The 19,207-nt window shown below is 43.6% G+C and overlaps 1 protein-coding gene across 3 annotated transcripts in view; it reads left to right on the top strand.

The window, feature by feature from the left end:
- sorl1 (sortilin-related receptor, L(DLR class) A repeats containing) overlaps window positions 1-19,207 on the top strand; it is a 117,245-nt gene that overhangs the window by 69,195 nt on the left and 28,843 nt on the right. For all 3 annotated transcript variants that reach the window (XM_036150341.1, XM_036150340.1, XM_036150342.1), the window contains exons 12-31: window positions 2,649-2,737; window positions 3,307-3,485; window positions 3,966-4,152; window positions 4,360-4,488; window positions 4,765-4,850; window positions 4,951-5,123; window positions 5,260-5,391; window positions 7,436-7,527; window positions 8,554-8,800; window positions 10,047-10,185; window positions 10,287-10,460; window positions 10,596-10,709; window positions 10,810-10,932; window positions 11,400-11,519; window positions 11,762-11,887; window positions 15,118-15,228; window positions 15,585-15,716; window positions 17,202-17,333; window positions 17,480-17,614; window positions 17,706-17,858. In XM_036150341.1, the coding sequence (XP_036006234.1) occupies window positions 2,649-2,737; window positions 3,307-3,485; window positions 3,966-4,152; window positions 4,360-4,488; window positions 4,765-4,850; window positions 4,951-5,123; window positions 5,260-5,391; window positions 7,436-7,527; window positions 8,554-8,800; window positions 10,047-10,185; window positions 10,287-10,460; window positions 10,596-10,709; window positions 10,810-10,932; window positions 11,400-11,519; window positions 11,762-11,887; window positions 15,118-15,228; window positions 15,585-15,716; window positions 17,202-17,333; window positions 17,480-17,614; window positions 17,706-17,858 (2,773 nt within the window). The remainder of the gene's footprint in view (window positions 1-2,648; window positions 2,738-3,306; window positions 3,486-3,965; window positions 4,153-4,359; window positions 4,489-4,764; window positions 4,851-4,950; window positions 5,124-5,259; window positions 5,392-7,435; window positions 7,528-8,553; window positions 8,801-10,046; window positions 10,186-10,286; window positions 10,461-10,595; window positions 10,710-10,809; window positions 10,933-11,399; window positions 11,520-11,761; window positions 11,888-15,117; window positions 15,229-15,584; window positions 15,717-17,201; window positions 17,334-17,479; window positions 17,615-17,705; window positions 17,859-19,207) is intronic.

Here is a 19,207-nt window from a genome sequence, read left to right as displayed (position 1 = left end):
GTTGCTATGACGTTCTTTTCTGAAATGCGGTGTTACTTTTACACCAGGTGTAACGGGACACGCAAACTATTGTCTCGTTGGTTTACAGATATTTTCCCCAAACCAATGAAGACAAGTTTTGGGAAAAAATGAGACGACCCTTTGGGGTCTTGTTGCTCAGCAGTGGTTTTCATCTTGGACCTCTACCATGCAGGTCATTTTGCCCCGCCTCTTTCTGATGGCGGAGGCGTGAACTCTTTGGATGTTCTGGGGTCTTCTGTGACCTCTTGGATAAAGTTTTTAGAAATGGTTTTAAAACCTTTCCAGACTGACAAATCTCAGTTTCTTTCTTTCTCGTTTGTTCCTTAATCTCTCTGGATCTCAGAACGATGGGTAACTTTTGGTGCACTTCATTTTGTCAGGCAGGTCCTATTGAAGTGATTTGTTGACTGAGAACAGGCGGGGCAGTAATCAGGAGGTGAACTTAGCTGTGATAAACTGCAGTTAGCTTTTAAAGCAATCACTATTTCACACAGGGCCATGAAGGTTAGATTTTATTTCACTTAATAAAAACCTTCATTTAAAAAGTGCATTTTGGGTTTACTTGTGTTTTCTTTGACTAATATTTAATTAGTTTGATGTTGTGAAACACTTGTGTTTCTGCATGTTTGTCACACTTCTGACATCAGGAAAGGGCAAACACTTTTCCCCACCACTGTAACTAAACCAGAACACAGCAGCAGAGGACGAAAACAGTTCTTCACAATCAAACTGTTCATAGATCAATTTTAATAGCAATGACCTTTTTGTCTGATTGAATTGCTCTGCCTTATCGCTGTGAAGGGATTTTTACTCCAATCTTCTTTATTATGCAGCCTCAATTCACTGTCAACATATGCAGCAGATGTTTGCAGGCATCTGCTTTTTACGTCAACACTTGAGTGGCTTTCTTGTTCAGCCGTCCAGCTGTAGATTTCCCGCCCCTGTCCTGTTTCATTTTGGGCCAAACTCAGACAGGTGGCCTAACGTTTGGGTCTACATGGTCATCTCAGTGACTGCAAGAAGCCTGAGTGATGTGGCAGCAGAACCCGCCCGCATCATCAGCCTCTCTCCACTGTGCGTGACAGTTGCTGGAGTGTTTTTTCCATAAGGGTTGTGACCACAAATCTCCACTTTGGTCTCATCTGTCCGGACCACCTCGCTCCAGTGGTTTTGGGATTTGCTAGGTTGCCTTCCCTAAAAACTAACCAGTGCTGCCACATGTAGCTGTCTCCTGCCAACTCTTACAAAACAAGCAATTGTGATTCTTTTTTCCCTCTCATTTGTGCTGTAATGAAGTGTCACATTTACCACCTGCAGAGTCTGTTAAGGCAGTTCTTGCTTTTGTTTCTGATCTTCGGGTCAACCCGGCTTCTGTAAACGTCGGCTGCTGCCGTTGACCTCAGTGGTTTTATATTAACCCGCCTGAAACAATGGTAGCAGCCAGATGCCTAAGCTTGTTATTTTACAGACATACTTAAAGGTAATCATTATCAAATGAATGCATTTAATTAGCAGCACTTCACTCCTACTCACCCTCTTAATTGCCATGGAAACAGACTGGGCTTAGCTTTGCACACACTGCATCTGCCTTTTGTCCTTGTTGTTTGTTTCCCTTTAATAATCGGTGCCTACCATAGCATTGACAGCAAAGAAGTGCATCAGGATGTTGACTGTTACTTCTGGTCACGTTTGGAGTTACCATGGTGAAATTTCTTTTTAAATCTTTCCTGTCTCGGCGTTTCAGGCATAAAATCTGAAAAGGCTGGTTGCCCACATGTGCCAGGGCAGATTGGCTCTGCATAAAGGATATTTCAATATGGCCTCCTAATGACCTGACTGATTTGATCAAATTAAGACTGCACCTCCCATCAAAGTAGACAGGCCACATCAATAGAGTTGGATTTAGGGCAGCAGAGGGCAGAGCTACAGAATCCCTAGGCACAGGGACATCAGGCACCCCTACAAGATATATCGCAGACACGTTGGTAGGTCCCCAGCAAGCACAGGAGCAGCAGTCCCCAAGGCCAACAGGGCATAAGGAGAGACACAGGGCTTCACAGCCACATCCCCCAGTGCAGTCCAAGTCCGGAAGCTTTTCACCCCAGTGTGTCTTGGTAGCCAGAACTCAGAGAGTACAAGGGAAGGAGGGCACATTTCACCCCCACACCACCAGTACCTGCCAAACCTGCACAGAGCCAGGGGCAAAAGGGAGCCATGCCACGCACCCTCCTCCCATCTCCTGAAAATCTTGTTTATGTTGGACAAAGTTTTCCAAAAATGAGCTGTTTCTGAGCTTGATGTTGAGTTGCTTAAAGTGGAACAAATTTCCCTCAGCGCTCCACTTTCTTCTTTATCCATGAGAGGAACTCATTAAGACATCATGGTGTTTAACAGTACTACACAGCAAGTGGCAGGCAACCTCTACATGTCTTCAGCAAATCTCTAGTGGGTGAAATGATGTTTTCCTTTTAATCTGAGCTTGTTTTTACCTTGTTTTAGGGCCTGGGAACATAAAAAGCAACAATGATACTGAGCATGAACATCTGAATTTCAGAGTAGAAGCCAGCATATCTCTGCTTCTCCAGATGTTCATATTTACACACGACTCACTCTTCCATTCTCTTCAGGCTCTGGCGGGCCCTCATTTCTATACATGGGGGGACCATGGTGGTATCCTGATGGCCATTACACAAGGAGGCTCCACCAAACACCTTAAGTAAGTCTGACTGACCAGTTAACAATCTTTATTTGGGAAAGGATGCAGATATAGACTTAAGATAAAGCTCAGGAGCATTGAAGATGCACCGTGTAAGTTTTGACCCAAGTGTTAGCTTAATTTGACATATGTCAACTATTTTTTCAGGACAATATACAGCACTTGGCACGCATCGATACTCTGATGCTGCCCTTCTTGCCAGTGGCCGTCATGGGTGCTAGACCTGGAAGTTACAGGTCTAGTGCCCCTAGTGGCTATAGGTTACATGGCACTGCTTTAAAGGTTGAGGAGTTTGCTTTTCAGAGGAAGGTTTCATGAAACCAATTAAGGAAACCCTCGCAGTGAGGCACAGCAGCAGCTCCATGCCTCCAGATGGGCTCTGTAGTTAGCAGCAGGAGCAGCTTGTAGAAGTATTTTAATAAAACAGAACCCTTGTAGGCCGCCCACGTTTGTGAACAGGAGACACTAATAACATCTTCTTACATTACCCTTCCTCACAGAGCAAAGCATGGTTGTTGAACACATCCTCAGCGCAGAGAATCTGATCAAATGCAATGCATTGTCGGCAGGTTTAGCACCAACGAAGGCGAGACGTGGACCGAGTTTAAGTTCTCAGACAAGGAGGTGTACGTGTACCAGCTTCTGACGGAGCCTGGGGAGAAGAGCACCATCTTCACCATCTTTGGCTCGTACGCTGAGCAGAGGCACAGCTGGCTCATTCTGCAGGTCAACACGTCCGATGTTCTAGGTGGGTGGCAGAGCCCCTCCGCAGACACACTTCTGCTCTGTTCCATTCAGCAGAACGGGAGGTTTCACAGCAAGCCTGACCTCACCGTCCTATATGGGGATGCTGCAGTAATGAACTGTTGGAGCTGTTTTTTTTAACTGAGCCATTTACTGCTTATCTTTTTATGAACTGCACACATTTGAATGCTATTGATTTTATTTCCTGCCATTTAATGTTTATAATGGGGCAACAAAAATTAATTTGCCTTGGTTTAAAAAAATTTAAAGAGTTGTGATGATGGCACTGTGAGTTATTACTGGAAAACATCTGGCAAAGATGGAAAGAAATGGAAGAAAGTGTTTATTTCTGAGTAATCAGCTTTTAGCAGCGAAAGGAATGCACTGGGTAGAGCTCTTAAGTGAAGGAAAAGGGGAGTCAAGGTGAGCTTGAGTTCATCATTCGGTAACTGCTCCTCTCTTGGTCTTATTCGGGTCTCTCCAGGTGTTCCGTGTTCCGAGGCCGACTACAAGCGCTGGTCTCCTTCAGACGAGCACGGCAACGAGTGTCTGCTGGGCAGAGAGGTTACCTTCAAGAGAAGAGCTCCTCACGCTACGTGCTTCAACGGGGAGGACTTTGACAGACCCGTCACCGTCTCCAACTGTTCCTGCACCCGCCAGGACTACGAATGGTGAGAGAAGCAAAACACAGTCCTGTTCATACGGACTCTGCCGGTCTGGATGATTAAATGGTGTCCGAACGGCTTTAGTGACATTACAAAAATAAGGCTTACATAAACATTGATATTCATATGTATGATATTAATAAGCTCCAGCCACCACCAGGAGGGCAGAAATGAATCTCAGCCTTTTTATCTCCACCCTCCTCCTCCTTTCAGTGACTACGGCTTTAAGCTCAGCGAGGACTTGTCTCTTCAGGTGTGCGTACCTGACCCTGAGTTCCTGGGAGACCTGTACGCTCCTCCGGTTCCCTGTCCCATCGGTACCACCTACCGTCGCAGCAAAGGGTAAACTGCTCTTCTCCGACTTCACAATCCAGAAAAGTCTGGGCCGTTTTCATTTGTAGAAATAATTAGCTCGACAGATGGGTGGTCACATGGTCACTGCGGTAAAACATAAAGGATCAAATCTTTTCCTGGACGCCTGCTGAACAGCAATTTGTTGTCTCTTCTCGGAGCTATCCATGTATTGACTCATTGCCTTCGGTTCATTAGTTTATTTCTGCCTCCTCTTACTGGGAGGACCATGGGAAAGGCGGTTGAGATGTTGTGTTGGCGTTGCAGCTACAGGAAGGTACCCGGCGACAGCTGCAGTGGAGGAGACGTGGAGGCCAGACTGGATGGAGAGATGCTGCCCTGTCCTGTTGGAGGTCAGCGCGTTTTTAAACAAACCGTTTGAAGTCAGTCTGTTGTGGTCGCCTTTATGTCGAGCCTTATTTGAATGAGGCCGTGTCTGCGGTGTTCTCACAGAGAGTAATGAGTTCATCCTGTATGCTGTGAGGAACTCCATCCACCGCTACGACCTGGCTACAGGCACCGACCAGGCTCTGCCCCTGGCCGGCCTCAGGGAAGCTGTGGCCCTGGACTTTGACTATGACAGAAACTGCCTGTACTGGGCTGACATCTCGCTGGACACCATCCAGGTCTGAGCGGGATTTATTTCTAATGCATTGCTCGTTTTAAGTTTGGCTGTATAAGTGAATTCATCACCTCAGCTCTTCTTCTCTACTTATTCAGTGTTTGAACTGACAGGGTTACTCTGCTGTGCTTCTCCTTCAGCGTCTTTGTCTGAATGGCAGTACAGGTCAGGAGGTCATCGTGAGGAAAGATCTGCAGAATGTGGAGGCTCTGACCTTTGACCCCATCAGCAGGCTGCTGTACTGGGTAGATGCGGGAGCCCAGAAGATTGAGGTATCAAAGACAAACAAACGTTAAGGCACAATTGCAGATGTGGGATTAGCACATTTAGATCCAGTTACTTTCTGCATGTAGCGTCAGAGGTAGAATATCATTATCCTTTAACAAAAGACATATTTCAACACCAGTGTCTTAAGATTTCTTATTGTTACACTGCAAAAACAGAACTAAAAGTAAGGGAAATTTTCTTGAAATGAGTGTATTTTTCCTTGATTTGAGCAGGTAAATAAGACTATTTGCCAATGGAATAAGATTTTTGCACTAAAAATAGGAACAATTCATCTCCATTGTCTTATTTCAAGTGCAGGATAACTAATTATGTTATTTTAGAGATGAATTGTTCCTATTTTAAGTGCAAAAATCTCATTCTATTGGCAAATAGTCTTATCTACCTGCTCAAATCAAGGAAAAATACACTCATTTCAAGAAAATTGTACTTATTTTTAGTTCCATTTTTGCAGTGTATACGCTGACTGATCTTTCTTCCATTATTGTTCACAATGATTCACTGGAAAGGGCTTTATTAGCCTAAAAACATGTTCACAGTATTTTGGCCCGGCCCTAAAGGGTCAGCTAGTCTCAACATCAGCACAGGTGGAGCTACGAGAGTCTGGCTGAAAACCTTTTTTTATTGATTTTTTTGACACTTTATACAGCTTTTATTTTTCTCAAAGATATTTACCAGAACAGGGAAAAGAAAAACAAAAGAAAAGCAGACTATCACGGCGCAGATGTACAGAAATCTGTCTACAGAACATCAAATTATAGTATGCAAGGGTCATTAGCAACACAAGCCTAAAATTAAGTTGAGCATAAGCATTACATTCTGAGTCTCTTTTGGCAATCAGATTACCTTTTTTCAAATCCGTTGTTAAATTCATAAGGTGCTCCCCACTCTGTCAGTGTAATCCTCAGAGTCACTGAATGTGTCTCTGGATTGAGAGAGCAGCAGAATGTTCCGCTGGCAATACTTGCCTCAAAAACAAAGATCTTTGTATGGAAATGACTTCGCAGGGAAGGGAAGCGATGCATTTGTCTATAAAGCTCAAGGATTCGGGCCTGAAAGATTGTGCTCTGCAGTGAAAGTTTCAGGAGGTTCTGTGATGTTCAGCAAGCTGAGCTGCAGAATCTCGCTGCAGTTTGCACAACCTTAGCAGCAGGTGGGTATGGGTGCTTGCGCACACGCAGCGACTTGAAGACTTTTTGACGGTAAAAGGTAGCAAAGAACCCATTTCCATCCCAGAAAAACATTAGAGACAAACCAGAATCCTGTGGGAAGTTTAAGGATGGACTGCTGTAGACTGGAGCAGAGCCGTGTTTTCTGATGAGTTCCCTCCTGATTGTTTTTCGACATCTGGAAAACCTTTTGTCTGGAGGAAAAAAAACCTATAAGCCCTGTGTTGTGGCAAAAGTTGCGCATCCTGATCCAATCCATATGTGGGGTTGCTTCTCATCTGAGGGTTGCACGTTTCCTCACAATCCTGCTCAAGAGCACTGGCACAAATAAAGACTGGGGTCAAGGTTTCCTCCTCTGGTTTGTTAGCAACTTTTCTAACAAACCAAGGCCGATTTGGTGCTGATCTGTGGGTTTTCCAGCATGACCCAACATCATGTCACAAGCCTGAAAGATCTGAACGCCAACATTTTGGACCCGGGTCAGGCTACTCAAGATCTCACCCCATTGAGAACCTGTGATGTCTTCTCAAAAAGCCGGTGGTGAAACAGAATATAGTCACGTACAGACTCTACATAATTGAATGTATTTGCTAATAAAGCCACCCAAACAAACAGTCCTGCCATAAAACATGAAAACATATGAGGAAAAAATAACCAAGACTGGAAAGGTTTAGGCCACAAAGCACAAAACCTGAGGGTGATAAATGCTGGCCTTTCTGTTCCAGGGCTCTTTCTGCCGAGTTTTGAAGTTATTTGTAACTTCAGATAATTTGCTGAATATATTCTCAATAACACTATCCCCCCCAAGACCGAGACTTCCAGTGAAAAGGTCCTTTAAAAAAGTTCCTCCTTGTTTTTTAAGGTTTCAAATCCTGATGGGGACCTGCGTCACACTTTGCTCAATTCCACCGTCTTGGAACATCCGCGAGCTCTGGTTCTGTTGCCTGCAGAAAGGTAAGATGTTTGTAATTATTCTGTTTACTCCAGCAGAGGAGTGGAGTAGTGCTGAGGGAGGTCAATATAGGACATTACAGATCAGTTTCTGGTAACCCATATGTAGGTAGACACTTTAGCTCCCCTTTCTCAGTGTTTTAATCAGTCATCAGAACTGAAGGAACTACTGATGGTTTAGCTCCAATGACAAGAAGGGATCATATAGATATAGAAGAATCAATTCTGATTTTCTCACCCTCACTTTTGAGTATAAAAAATATCAGAAACCCTACAAAACAAATTCAGTGTTTGTCTGGAAATAGAACTGGTTCCACCGTGGCAAGGATTTTTCTGCTTTTTACTTGCTTACAAACCAAAAATCACAGTTTTTTCCAAAAAAACAAACAAAAAAAAAAACATTTTTTTTTTTAGCCAAACTTGCTTCTTTGTTTTTTGTGTCGCCAAAATGTGTAAAAACGTTCCCAGTTGCTGGTTACTGACATCATCAGCTCTTTGATGAAATATTTGATTCTGTTATAAGTAGGGCTGGGTATCATCTAGGATGAGCCGATACCATTCTCGATTCATAGCTCACAATACAATACCATTCTCGATATAGCTCAGCTTGATTTATATATTCATTACTTTCAAATTAATGCTCAAATTCATTCAAGCAACAAAACCAGCCAAATATTGTATATGTATATTGTATATGTTCAATTTATTGAGCACTGATATATTAACAGGAAAATAAAGTGTGTTTGGTTCAATGCATTTAACGTATCACAAAAAACAAATTCATCTAACTTGCACTTCCTCGCTGTGAACAGGATTGGCACGCTGTAATAACGCCCCCTAGGGGTTGGGAGGTATATTTATATTGAAAGCCAGAATATTGATATTAAATCGTTTTTAAAAACATGGATTTTTAGGCACAACCCTAGTTATAAGTATATGTTCATGGTCAGCTCATAGTTGCAGCAAAGCTCTGTGTACTGGTGGGAATACCAGTGACATGATGACTGGACCTCTTTGAATCTCCATCAGTATGATGTTCTGGACCGACTGGGGAGACCGAGCAGCTGGGGTTTACCGGGGCTACATGGACGGAACCAATGTGTCCTGCATCGTGTCAGAAAGTGTCCGCTGGCCCAATGGGATCACTGCCGACGACCAGTGGCTGTACTGGACCGAAGCCTTCAGCGACCGCATCGAGAGGGCGGACTTCATGGGGGGGCAGAGGAGTGTTCTGATGGAGGGACTGCCCCATCCATACGCCATCGCTGTCTTCAAGGTAGGATGTGCTTTCCAGAAGGGTTCACAGTTCAGGTCTCAAGTGTCTGAACGAACTTCACATCAGACACATGGTGCCTGGTGTGTCTAAAACACAGGTTTGCTGTAGGTTATACATTTAAACTATGTCCCTTGCTTTTAATTAACACGTACACACTTCACATTTTTATATTTTTCAAAAATTTAACCTGTGTTGACAGAATTACTTCACTACAATGGAAATATAGAGACAAGCCTGAATAGACTCACAGCTATTAATGTTGAAAATGTGCCAGTTTCAAACAGGAAGGGCTCTTATTTTGAAGAACTCTTTGTCTCTGTATTGACTTGTAGTGACTCTTTGGTCCACCAGCATAGTGACATTTTTTTACGTCTTTAAACAGGAATACAGCAAAACTTGGAAAAATATGTATTTTTTTTTTTTTCAATCATAGGCTCAAGTTGAAAAAATTAGGGTAGATATGGAGTTCTACATTGGCGGTTTCTCACCAAAGCTCACTTCAGAATCCAGTATGGCTGCCTAGAATAAAACATTTAGGTATAGTTGCTATAAAAATATAAATTGGCACTTTGGACAAATTGTGTCTCATCGAATCTTTCACACACACACAATCGTAATCCTTCTAGTTCAGGGAAAACGTTGTTACTGTATTTCAATGTGCAAGTAGCTGGCAAATACATTGCTATTAGCCTGAATTGCTAATAGCTGATAGCCTGGTCCCTGAGCAGATCGGCTCTTAAATCCCACTGGGTTTCCTACTTGGAACTGGCTAAAAGCTAGCTTGGGTTGGGTATCATTCCTCAGATCACAGTTTTAACTTCAGAGAGAAATGGGTCGCAGTATGAATAGGAAACAGAACTTTGATGAAACAAAGTTGAATGGACTTTAACAACTCCTCGTTTTGGCTGCTGGAGCTTCTGATCCTTCTAAAAAAATAAACTCATTCAAATTTACCCTGTAAATAATCCACACAAACAGTTCTAAAGAGGATCACTAACAGCAGCCCTAGTACCACCAGAGGTACCCATACCACAGTGTCAGAACCACAGATCTACCCTTACAGCTTACTTTCCCCCCGTTTGCATGATAAAGGGATTGTTCATGAGGCCTGAGTCCCTCTCTAGAAGTACAAGTTGAGTCAGGGGACAAGTTTAAGTGATCTTAAGTCTTTGCTTTCAAACCATTCAGTCACTTATTTCCTTTAAAGACTGATTGTTTTAGCGTTTGCTTTGAATGATGATTTCAGAATGACTTGTACTGGGACGACTGGTCAAGAATGGGAATCTTCAAAGCTCCGAAGGCTGGATCTCAGAACAACGAGCTGATTGTTGGCAGACTGACTGGAGTCATGGACCTCAAGATCTTCTATAAGGGGAAGAACAGGGGTGAGGAGCTTTCATCACTGCTATCATTGAGTTGAGCAGTGTTCAGGTTATCTTTCAGCATTCGTTCTGATCTCATTTGGTTGTTGCCTGTTCTCGATCAGGGCACAACGCCTGCGCTGACCAGCCCTGCAGCCTGCTCTGTCTGCCACAGCCCAGCCACAGACATACCTGCGTCTGTCCAGATGGTGCTCCAATTGTCACCATGCCCAACGGAGAGCTGCAGTGCCAGTGTCCTCCTGGTTACCAGCTCCAAAACAACACCTGCATTAAAATCGGTGAGATTAATCAAACAACTACAAACTGGCCTGCGGCATAACTTGAACTAGTCTTGTCTGTCCTGGAGCAGAGGAAGCCATTCTCAGAGAGAACTTAGCAGTTTGCATTTCATCCTTCCTTTCCTCCCCCATCAGAGCACAGCTGCTTGCCCAACCAGTACCGCTGCTCCAATGGCCGCTGCATCAGCAGTATCTGGAAGTGTGACAGCGACAACGACTGCGGGGACATGAGCGATGAACAGGAGTGTCGTGAGTATCCACCCGCTAACCCTTTCCCACAGTCAAAAGGAAAAAGCAGCCAGACTTGGTAAGCATTTCACTTTTTGTCTGCGCTCATGTCCGTTTGCAGCCACTACCACCTGTGATCCGTCCAACCAGTTCCGCTGCGTGGCCTCGGGCTCCTGCATCCCACTGGCCTTCAAATGTGACCACGAAGACGACTGTGGAGACAACAGCGACGAAGAGCACTGTGGTGAGATCTGCAGCTCGTGCTTCGAGCATCTGTGGTGTGGAGGTGTTAACAGACCGTTTGCGTCCGATTTCCCAACTGCCTTGTCAGCACTGGCAAGTAAGGGCTGGTTGGGCGACAGTCATTCCAGCACATGAGAAAATCCAACATGACAAGGATGATAAAACAGTTTTACAGTTTATCACAACTTGGCAGCTTTGAAATCAAGCCGCCATGTAGCAGGTATGGTTCTGATGGCCTTCTCCCACAGAAATAACCAGTAGATTGGTTGTTTTTCAGTTTTGGTCTCAAAATTTTATTTTGAGACATATTTAAAAAGATACAGGAAAAAAAATGTTTAATTGTATTTATATGCAAAAAATCTTGACTTTTGGGCTATCATTCTTGGGATATTACAGAAAGTGGTCTGAATGTGTTTAATAAGGGTAGACATTTAGCTGGAATAATTCCAGTTTTAATCAACTCCTCAGAGTCCCATCAGTGTGGCCCTGGAGAGTTCACATGTGCACGAGGGGTGTGCATCCGTGAGGCGTGGCGCTGTGATGGGGACAACGACTGCAGAGACTGGTCAGATGAAGCCAACTGCACAGGTTGGTTCACGATAACAAACCACTGTGGCACAACACAGGAACTACTGTACGAGTGATTCTAAAGCTTTTAGATCTAAGGATGTTTAGAGTGTATCTAGAGAATTTCCTTCAGCTTTTTTCTGGATGTTAACACACGCTCCAGTCTGTGTCACTAACACGAAGAGCATGCTGCAGTTGCTGGTTGGGAAGTACTTATTTAACCAGCTTCTTCCTGCATATGCTTCTTTCTTGTTTGTCCTCAGTGGGCCACCATACGTGTGAACCAAGCAGCTTCCAGTGTCACACGGGTCACTGTATACCGCTGCGCTGGAAGTGTGACGGAGACGACGACTGTCAGGACAACTCTGATGAAGACCCTCAGTATTGTGGTGAGTTGAAGCTGCTCCCTGGTGAGGGCGACACAAACTGTTCATTGTGTCTCTTCGGTGTAAAGAAGGCGTGAAAACCAAACCGTGGCAGAGATGGCAAGGAATGCTGTTTGCATTCTGTTTGTCAGATATGAGTGCAGGGTTGGGTTTGCTCAGCTGGGTTTCTGTCACTGTTGGACACGTGGCATACGGACAAACAGAAACAGACACGCTGATTGGAAATTTCATTCACTTGAGTTTTACACCGCAGAAAGAATATTTCAAAGTTAAAATTTCCGTGTTTCAGTTGTTAAACTTCTTTTCTCCCAGCAGAAAAAACAATGTTATCTGGTGTAAACCACGTGGAGCCAAAAAAGGCTGCTTCTGCTGTCCTGGTTGTGTGTTACTTTGGTCTTGTGCATATTTACGCTTGGAGGAAGAAGTATTGCTGAGAGCTAACGTTCTGTGAGCTGTGCAAATGGTACCCTGGGCCAATCACGGCTTAGAACAAGATTTTAACTAAAGGAGGAATAAGAAGCTGTTACTCTGTCTCTTGTCGGCATGGGACAATAGGAAGTAAAACTAAATTATGTTGTCAACACCTTTTGGTGATTATTTTAATTTTGATAGAATTAAGCAACAAAAGGGGTTTTCATCTAAACTTACTCATGGTTCAGAATATTATCTCCCTTTGCAGCGCTGCCCTTTGTAGCGTAAGCCGAGTCTAAGAAGCTGGTATTAGCTGGTTAAGTGGTCTGGCTATCTGCCCGGAGGAGTCCTACAGTCAGCTGCTTGACAGCAATGCCTTTCAGCTTCCCAACTGGAGTTTGAAAATGATCTCTGCTAGGGCTTTATGTCTTGACATTTCCTCTCTATACAGCAAAACCCATCAAGATTCAACAATTAGTTATTGTCGAGAGGGAGGGAGGGAGGGAGGGAGAGAGAGATGCACGCAAAACATTCTTTGGGGTCTGCTAGGACTTGCACCGACTTCCAAAAGTCGGTCCTATTTACACATGAAACTTTGCATGTTCTCAAAACTTAGTATACGGAACTGTGCATGAAACTGTGCAATGAAACATTCCTGATGGTTAAGAGTGTGCAAAAAATATGCATTCACAGTAGTGATATTGTAATGTGTACAGACCCAGTCTTCTCAGCAGGGGCAATAGTCCTCACAGCTTTTGTGAAAAAGCTGTTTTTCAGTCTGTTTGTTTTGAACCTAAAACGATTGCCTGGTGGAAGAAGGGCAAGCAGTGCATTTCCCGGGTGGGTGGGATCTGTGTCACATGGTCTGGCCTTGTGGAGCGTAGTCCAGATCTTGGAGACGGCATCCCATAATTCTATGTGCTGTACTCACCACCCGTGCTAAGTCCTTCTTCTCCTTCATTGTGCAGCTCCCATACCACAGAGTTATGCTAAGACATAAAACACTTTCTATTGTAGCTATGTAAAAGTGTTTTAGCAGCTTAGTGGAAGACCAGTCTGTTTTCAGTTTTATGACGAAGAATAGCCGTTGTGGGGCCCTCTTCACCAGGTGGGAGGTGACCAGCAGAACGGTCATGGGTGAAGAGGGTGAAGAGAGCAGGGCTGAGGACACAACCCTGTGGCATACCAGTGTTGAGGATCAGTGGATCAGATGAGCGTTTCCCTATACTCACCACCTGGGATCTGTTGGTGAGGAAGTCACTGATCGAGGAGCAGAGAGGTGGGGAGAATCACAGTTTGTGATGCTTCAGAGCCAGCATGTCTGGGAGCACGGTGTTAAATGCCAAACTGAAGTCCATTAATAGCATCCCAACATAAGTGTTTGGATGCTTCAAATGAGTCAGAGCTCAGTGCAGTGCTAACAAGACAGCACCCTCCGTGAAGTGCTTCTCCCTGTAGGCAAACTGCAGGCTGTCCAGGCCAGCAGGGATCGCATCCTTGATGCACTTTAGGAAGATCCTCTGGAAGCACTTCATGATGAGAGGGGACAGAGCAACAGGACGGTAGACATTGAAGCAGATGACGTTTTTTTTTCTTGGGGACGGGTACAATAAAGGAGGACTTCAGATGAGAGTATATTGTTTATATCGAGATGGTCTATCTTACGTTATAATTATTAGGTATCAAAATGGCCCCGGAGCCACGTTGGACAGGCCTCGCTGACCGACTTCAGCCTTCATGGTCCTCCTAACAGTATTTTTAAGGAAACTCCAGCCAAAACAACATTGTTTTGCCGATATTCTCCACCTTAGGAAACACTCAGAGAGGACTGGTGGGAGGTAAACAGCGAGTGCAGCTGTGAATCTTTTGATAAAATTGATAATATAAGAAATATATAAATGTAGTTTGGATTCAGGTAAACTATTAAATACTTTTTTTTTTTTGGTTTGAGCATATTTAGAGTGCTTGTAATTATTTTCTGTTTTGTCAATGTTGATATTCCTCATCCCCACAACATACTTTTTATTCAAGATAGTGTCTTAGCCTTTTGTTTATATAGTTATTCATTGTAAGTTATTTAAATAATGTTTTTATTACTCTATTTCTATAAAAAGAATTTAGTTTGTACTTTTCTTTTGTTCCAGATGTTTAAAAATGAACAGTGATCTTTTTTTTTTTTTACCTTTTTGTTTGATAAACAAAATAAGCATCGGCAATGATACTGATAAGAGTTTATTCACACAAAGCTTGTGCGAATAAAAATAGATTTTATTCACACAAAGCTTCAACCCATTATCCCTCGTTCACTCTGTGTACCTCTGATAACTATTGTTTTGGTAAAAAATAGTTAATGTGCTGTGGATTCAGGCTTTTAAAATTCATAAATTATTTAATAAGGCTCATTTCTAGATCCAAACAAGTTTTTATATTGATAAATATGTTAAACAATAGATATATTCTTAATAAACTAACATTTATTACTACATATACACACAAAAGCACAAAGAATAGGTATTGTTAAGTACCAGTATTGATTCCCAGGTACCGGGTATCGGTACCGTATCGGTTCAAATGTGATAGGAACCCATCTGTAGTCACATGTCTCAGGTTAGGAATGGCCATAACCACCTGGGGAAGGGAGGGTCTGGCAGCACGGTGGAATGTAAGCCCTGCTCCTTTGCTTCATGTTAGTTTATCATGTTTACCACAGATGGATTCTTTCACTCCTGTCTCATAACATCTGTCCTCTCTGCACCTGTCTCCAAAAGTGCCTCTTGTTCTTGAAAACCGATCAATACATTTTAATGTTGTTTTGTTTTTAGAGGGAACCCAGTGTAAAGGTTTCCTGTGCTCCAATGACACCTGCCTTCCAGCTAAAGCTCACTGCGACGGCATCCGCGACTGTCCCGATGGTGCCGATGAGCACAACTGTGGTGAGTGCCCCTGTCTGTAACTTAGTCTACTGAACGGCTGAAAAATAATGTGACTGCGGGGAACTCCTGCCAATCTGGTTTTGGTTAAAGTAAACTGTTAAGAAATAAATGGGAGGCAGTCTGCTGTCTTCAGGAAGGACTTTGTTTAGATCAGAAAATGTGAGAATGTAAAGGTCCATGTTAGTGGAGATAAATAAATCAGAAATAAAAAAACAAAGATCTCAGTGAGATGGAAATAAAGTCATATCCCTCTTCCTGCATACCCCCCCCCGCCCTCCCCACACACACACACACACAGACAGCCCAGTCAAAGTAAAGTGAGGGATTTAGTTTAGTGCTCTGTGTTTCTCCCTCAGACCCCCTGTGTACTCGCTACATGGAGTTTGTCTGCAAGAACCGAGCCCAGTGCCTGTTTCAGTCTCTGGTCTGTGACGGCATCAAACACTGTGAGGACGGCTCTGATGAGGACGCTGAGTACGCTGGATGTGGTGAGCAACAGACGCTAAATGTCTTGTTTCCCCTTTTTTCTCTGTTGCTTTCATCCAACAAAAATCGAAGCCTTTCAGTCAGCTTGAGGTGGGAATCTTTGCTGACACATTATAACATCACAACTTTTTTTTTTTTTTGGAATTTTGTTGCGTATGTTTGGCATTAACCACCTATTAAATTAATCGATTTTGTCTCCAACTGACTAATACCAGCGGCCTAATTTGTGAACTCCATGTTAAACAACGTGCATCGTTTGTGAGCATTCACTCTGCCAACAAGCTGATCTCTGACTGATACCAGCAGTGCTGCAGAACAGAGTTAAACGCTGCAATTACAGAAGGATTTAAATGTCTCACATTAGAACCCTGATTGTTTTTGTCAGACTGAATCAAGAATGAATGTTCTCAATTCTGTTGGAAATATTGGCACACTGACCTACTAAAGCTCTTTGATAGCTGATATCAAAATAAACAATGGGAAGACAAGAGTCAGGAAGCTGCTTTTACCAAAGAAATAAAACTAGCTATGGAGTTTAAAACAAGCCCTTTACAACTTGTGCTAACCCCTCACCTCTTGGGAACAGATTTCCTTTGGGTCGGAACCCAGATGGCACCAGTTCATTTACAACACAAAGAACTGAAAAGCTCTAGTTCAGCTGAGCACTGCAACACCTTTGGTAATGAGATCAGAACTGGGCCACACACCTCTGGGTTTGCCTTAATTAACCTTGTTCCCAGACACTAACCTTTCTGAGCTCAGAGGCACCTCGGATGGACCACCACCCAGTAGGAACATTCACTGTGGTCAGATTAATCAGATGTTCTAAGAAGAAAAATGGCCATCACTTTGGACAAAGACTAAATCTAGTGTCCAGATTGTCCTCAGCATAAAGTCTAAAAGACAGGCCCTGTGTTAGGATGTAGAAGTACACAGCTCACCTGCCACTTCTTTGGCAGCAGCTAAATTACAGAACTGCACATCAGAGACTTTAAACCAACACGCATTGCCTTCAGGACCACTATTTTTTCAGGGACATTCATGTTTTTGTTGTTTCTACCAAGACAATGGAAAACAACATTGTAGGCAGAAGATGGTACAGCTAATGGGCTGGCCTTCACTTCTGATCGGTCCCAAGGGACGAATGCTGGACAGTTTAGATACCAAAAACCAAGAAGACGGCGCTGTTACAAAGGGGAGAGTATATGAAAATACCAAATGAAATGGCCTGGTATCCCTTTCTGCCAGTATCACTTCACATGTTGGGAGAGGAGAACCTTGTAGAATGGAAAAAACGTTGCAGGGGCTGAAATCCAGGGATGGGTGGTAAATAAATGGAACTGACAGACGAGACTGATTTTTACATATCTTGGGTTTATACTATAAGCAATTAATTTTTTTTCCTTCAGCAAAAGTCTAGTTTTTTTTTTCTACTTCTCCTGTTTCAATTTTCACAAAATGTTTTTTTTTTTCCATGTTATTTTTAGCCTCGCCATCTGAATTTGGCAAGGTGTGTGAAGCCTACACATTCCAGTGTGCCAATGGAGTGTGTGTGAGCCTGGAGTGGAAGTGCGACGGCATGGACGACTGCGGCGACTACTCCGATGAAGCCAACTGTGGTGAGGAGGGCAACACTTCAACACGCTGCGCTGCACTGAGCGCCTGCAGACACAGCGTGCTGGACAAAAGCAAACGTTGGTAGTGGGATGTGAAGAAATGCACACACTAAATCAGCTGCATGCGTTGCTGACTCTCATCATTCCAGCTGCTCCCACCGAGGTGCCCGGCTGCTCCAGGTATTTCCAGTTTGAATGCAGGAACGGCCGCTGTATCCCCACATGGTGGAAATGCGATGGAGAGAACGACTGTGGCGACTGGTCAGATGAAGCACAGTGCACAGGTACCGTCCCCTGTAGAATTCTGGTTTTTGAGTACAGCTTTGTGTTTTACTTTGCTTATTCATTGACTTACCCGTCGTTTATCCCTTTCAGGGGGTGTCACTCCTCACGCTGTGACACCTGGTTCAATTACATGTGCGCCCAACCGTTTCCACTGTGGCTCAGGAGCGTGCATCATCAACACCTGGGTCTGTGATGGCTATGCTGACTGTCCTGATGGCAGCGACGAGCTCGGATGTCCCACAGGTTGGAATTCTCTGCCACAGAACTGTTCAGTAGATAACCATACTACACAGAAAAAGGCTGAAAACATGCTGGTGTTTCAGCACCACCTGCACCTTTAATGAAGGCTCGCGCACATGGATGTCTGATCATATGGGTGTGGCTTTGGTGATGCATTATGAAGACCCTGGGAGTACTTGTCTACTGTTCATTGCTAATTTGAAGGATTTCATCGCTAATCGTTGCGGCGGTGATAGTGCTTTTGTGGTTTACTGAAGAACGGTTGTAAAACCCAGTTGCATCACTGTCAACACATCTGGAAACGACGCATATTTTGACTGCTGTGTCTTGGAGGAAGTAGAACAATCTACTTACAGTGACCTGAAAAAATATTCTTACCTCCTGAACGTTGAGCAAATTACAAGCAGCATCATGACAACCAAGGACCACAGCAGACATGTCAGGGAGGAAGTTGTGCAGGTGTTTAAGGCAGGATGAAGTCAGAAAACGAAATCCTAAACTTTGAATGTCTCATGGCGATCGGCTCAATCCCTAACCCTAACGATGGATTGAAAGAGAATGGCCCATCTGCAAACCTACCAAAATATAACCATCCACCTGAACTTGCCTAGGCCAGAGAATCAGCCTAGAGGCCAGAGGTAACTCTAGAGGAGCTGCAGAGATCCTCACACAGATGGTAAAGAGGCGAATTGCAGCCAGACTGCGTGACGATTCCTCTCAGACGTTAAATTTCACTCCATATCTGACAGTAATCATAGATTGACTTCATCATAAGCATTGAAAATCCCACTGTTATTCATGCTATGCTGATGACACTTAAGTATACATAAGGACCCTTCAAATAAATACAAAAATTCCCATAAGAATTCCTAAATGATAATTTATGGGGGATTTCTACCATGATATTCCTCTCTCTGATGATCACCAGGGTGGTGTGAACCACAGATTAACAGATAATTTGTGTCAAGGTGGGAGGCCATTACTTTAATTGTTGTAAACTATCAAACATGCTGCGCAGTGGATGCATTGGCACTGCTGGAAGACCTTGCAGCAGTAATTAGCTGTGATTTATAAGGGGAAATTGCGTTCACATGATTTAATACATTTTGTGACATACGGCATTTCAGGTTTTTTTGTTTTTGTTTGTTTTTGCCGTATGTACACTTTCAGTATGGAGTCTATGCAATGTTTTATTAATGAGACCCTTGGAGAGGAACCAGCTAACACTTGGGACCAAAACTGAGCATTTCAGCTTAATGCAAAACAGTATTTTGAGGAAAACTTACATCCTGAACACATTATCTCCAGAGAGATGCATGGCAGCTCAGGGTTCCCCCCAGAAAATTGGGTAG

The sequence above is a fragment of the Fundulus heteroclitus genome, chromosome 18 (genome assembly GCF_011125445.2).
Source record: "Fundulus heteroclitus isolate FHET01 chromosome 18, MU-UCD_Fhet_4.1, whole genome shotgun sequence".
NCBI lineage: Eukaryota > Metazoa > Chordata > Actinopteri > Cyprinodontiformes > Fundulidae > Fundulus > Fundulus heteroclitus.
The sequence above is the reverse complement of the archived record's forward strand: the minus strand, read 5'-3'. Positions and strand labels throughout refer to the sequence as shown.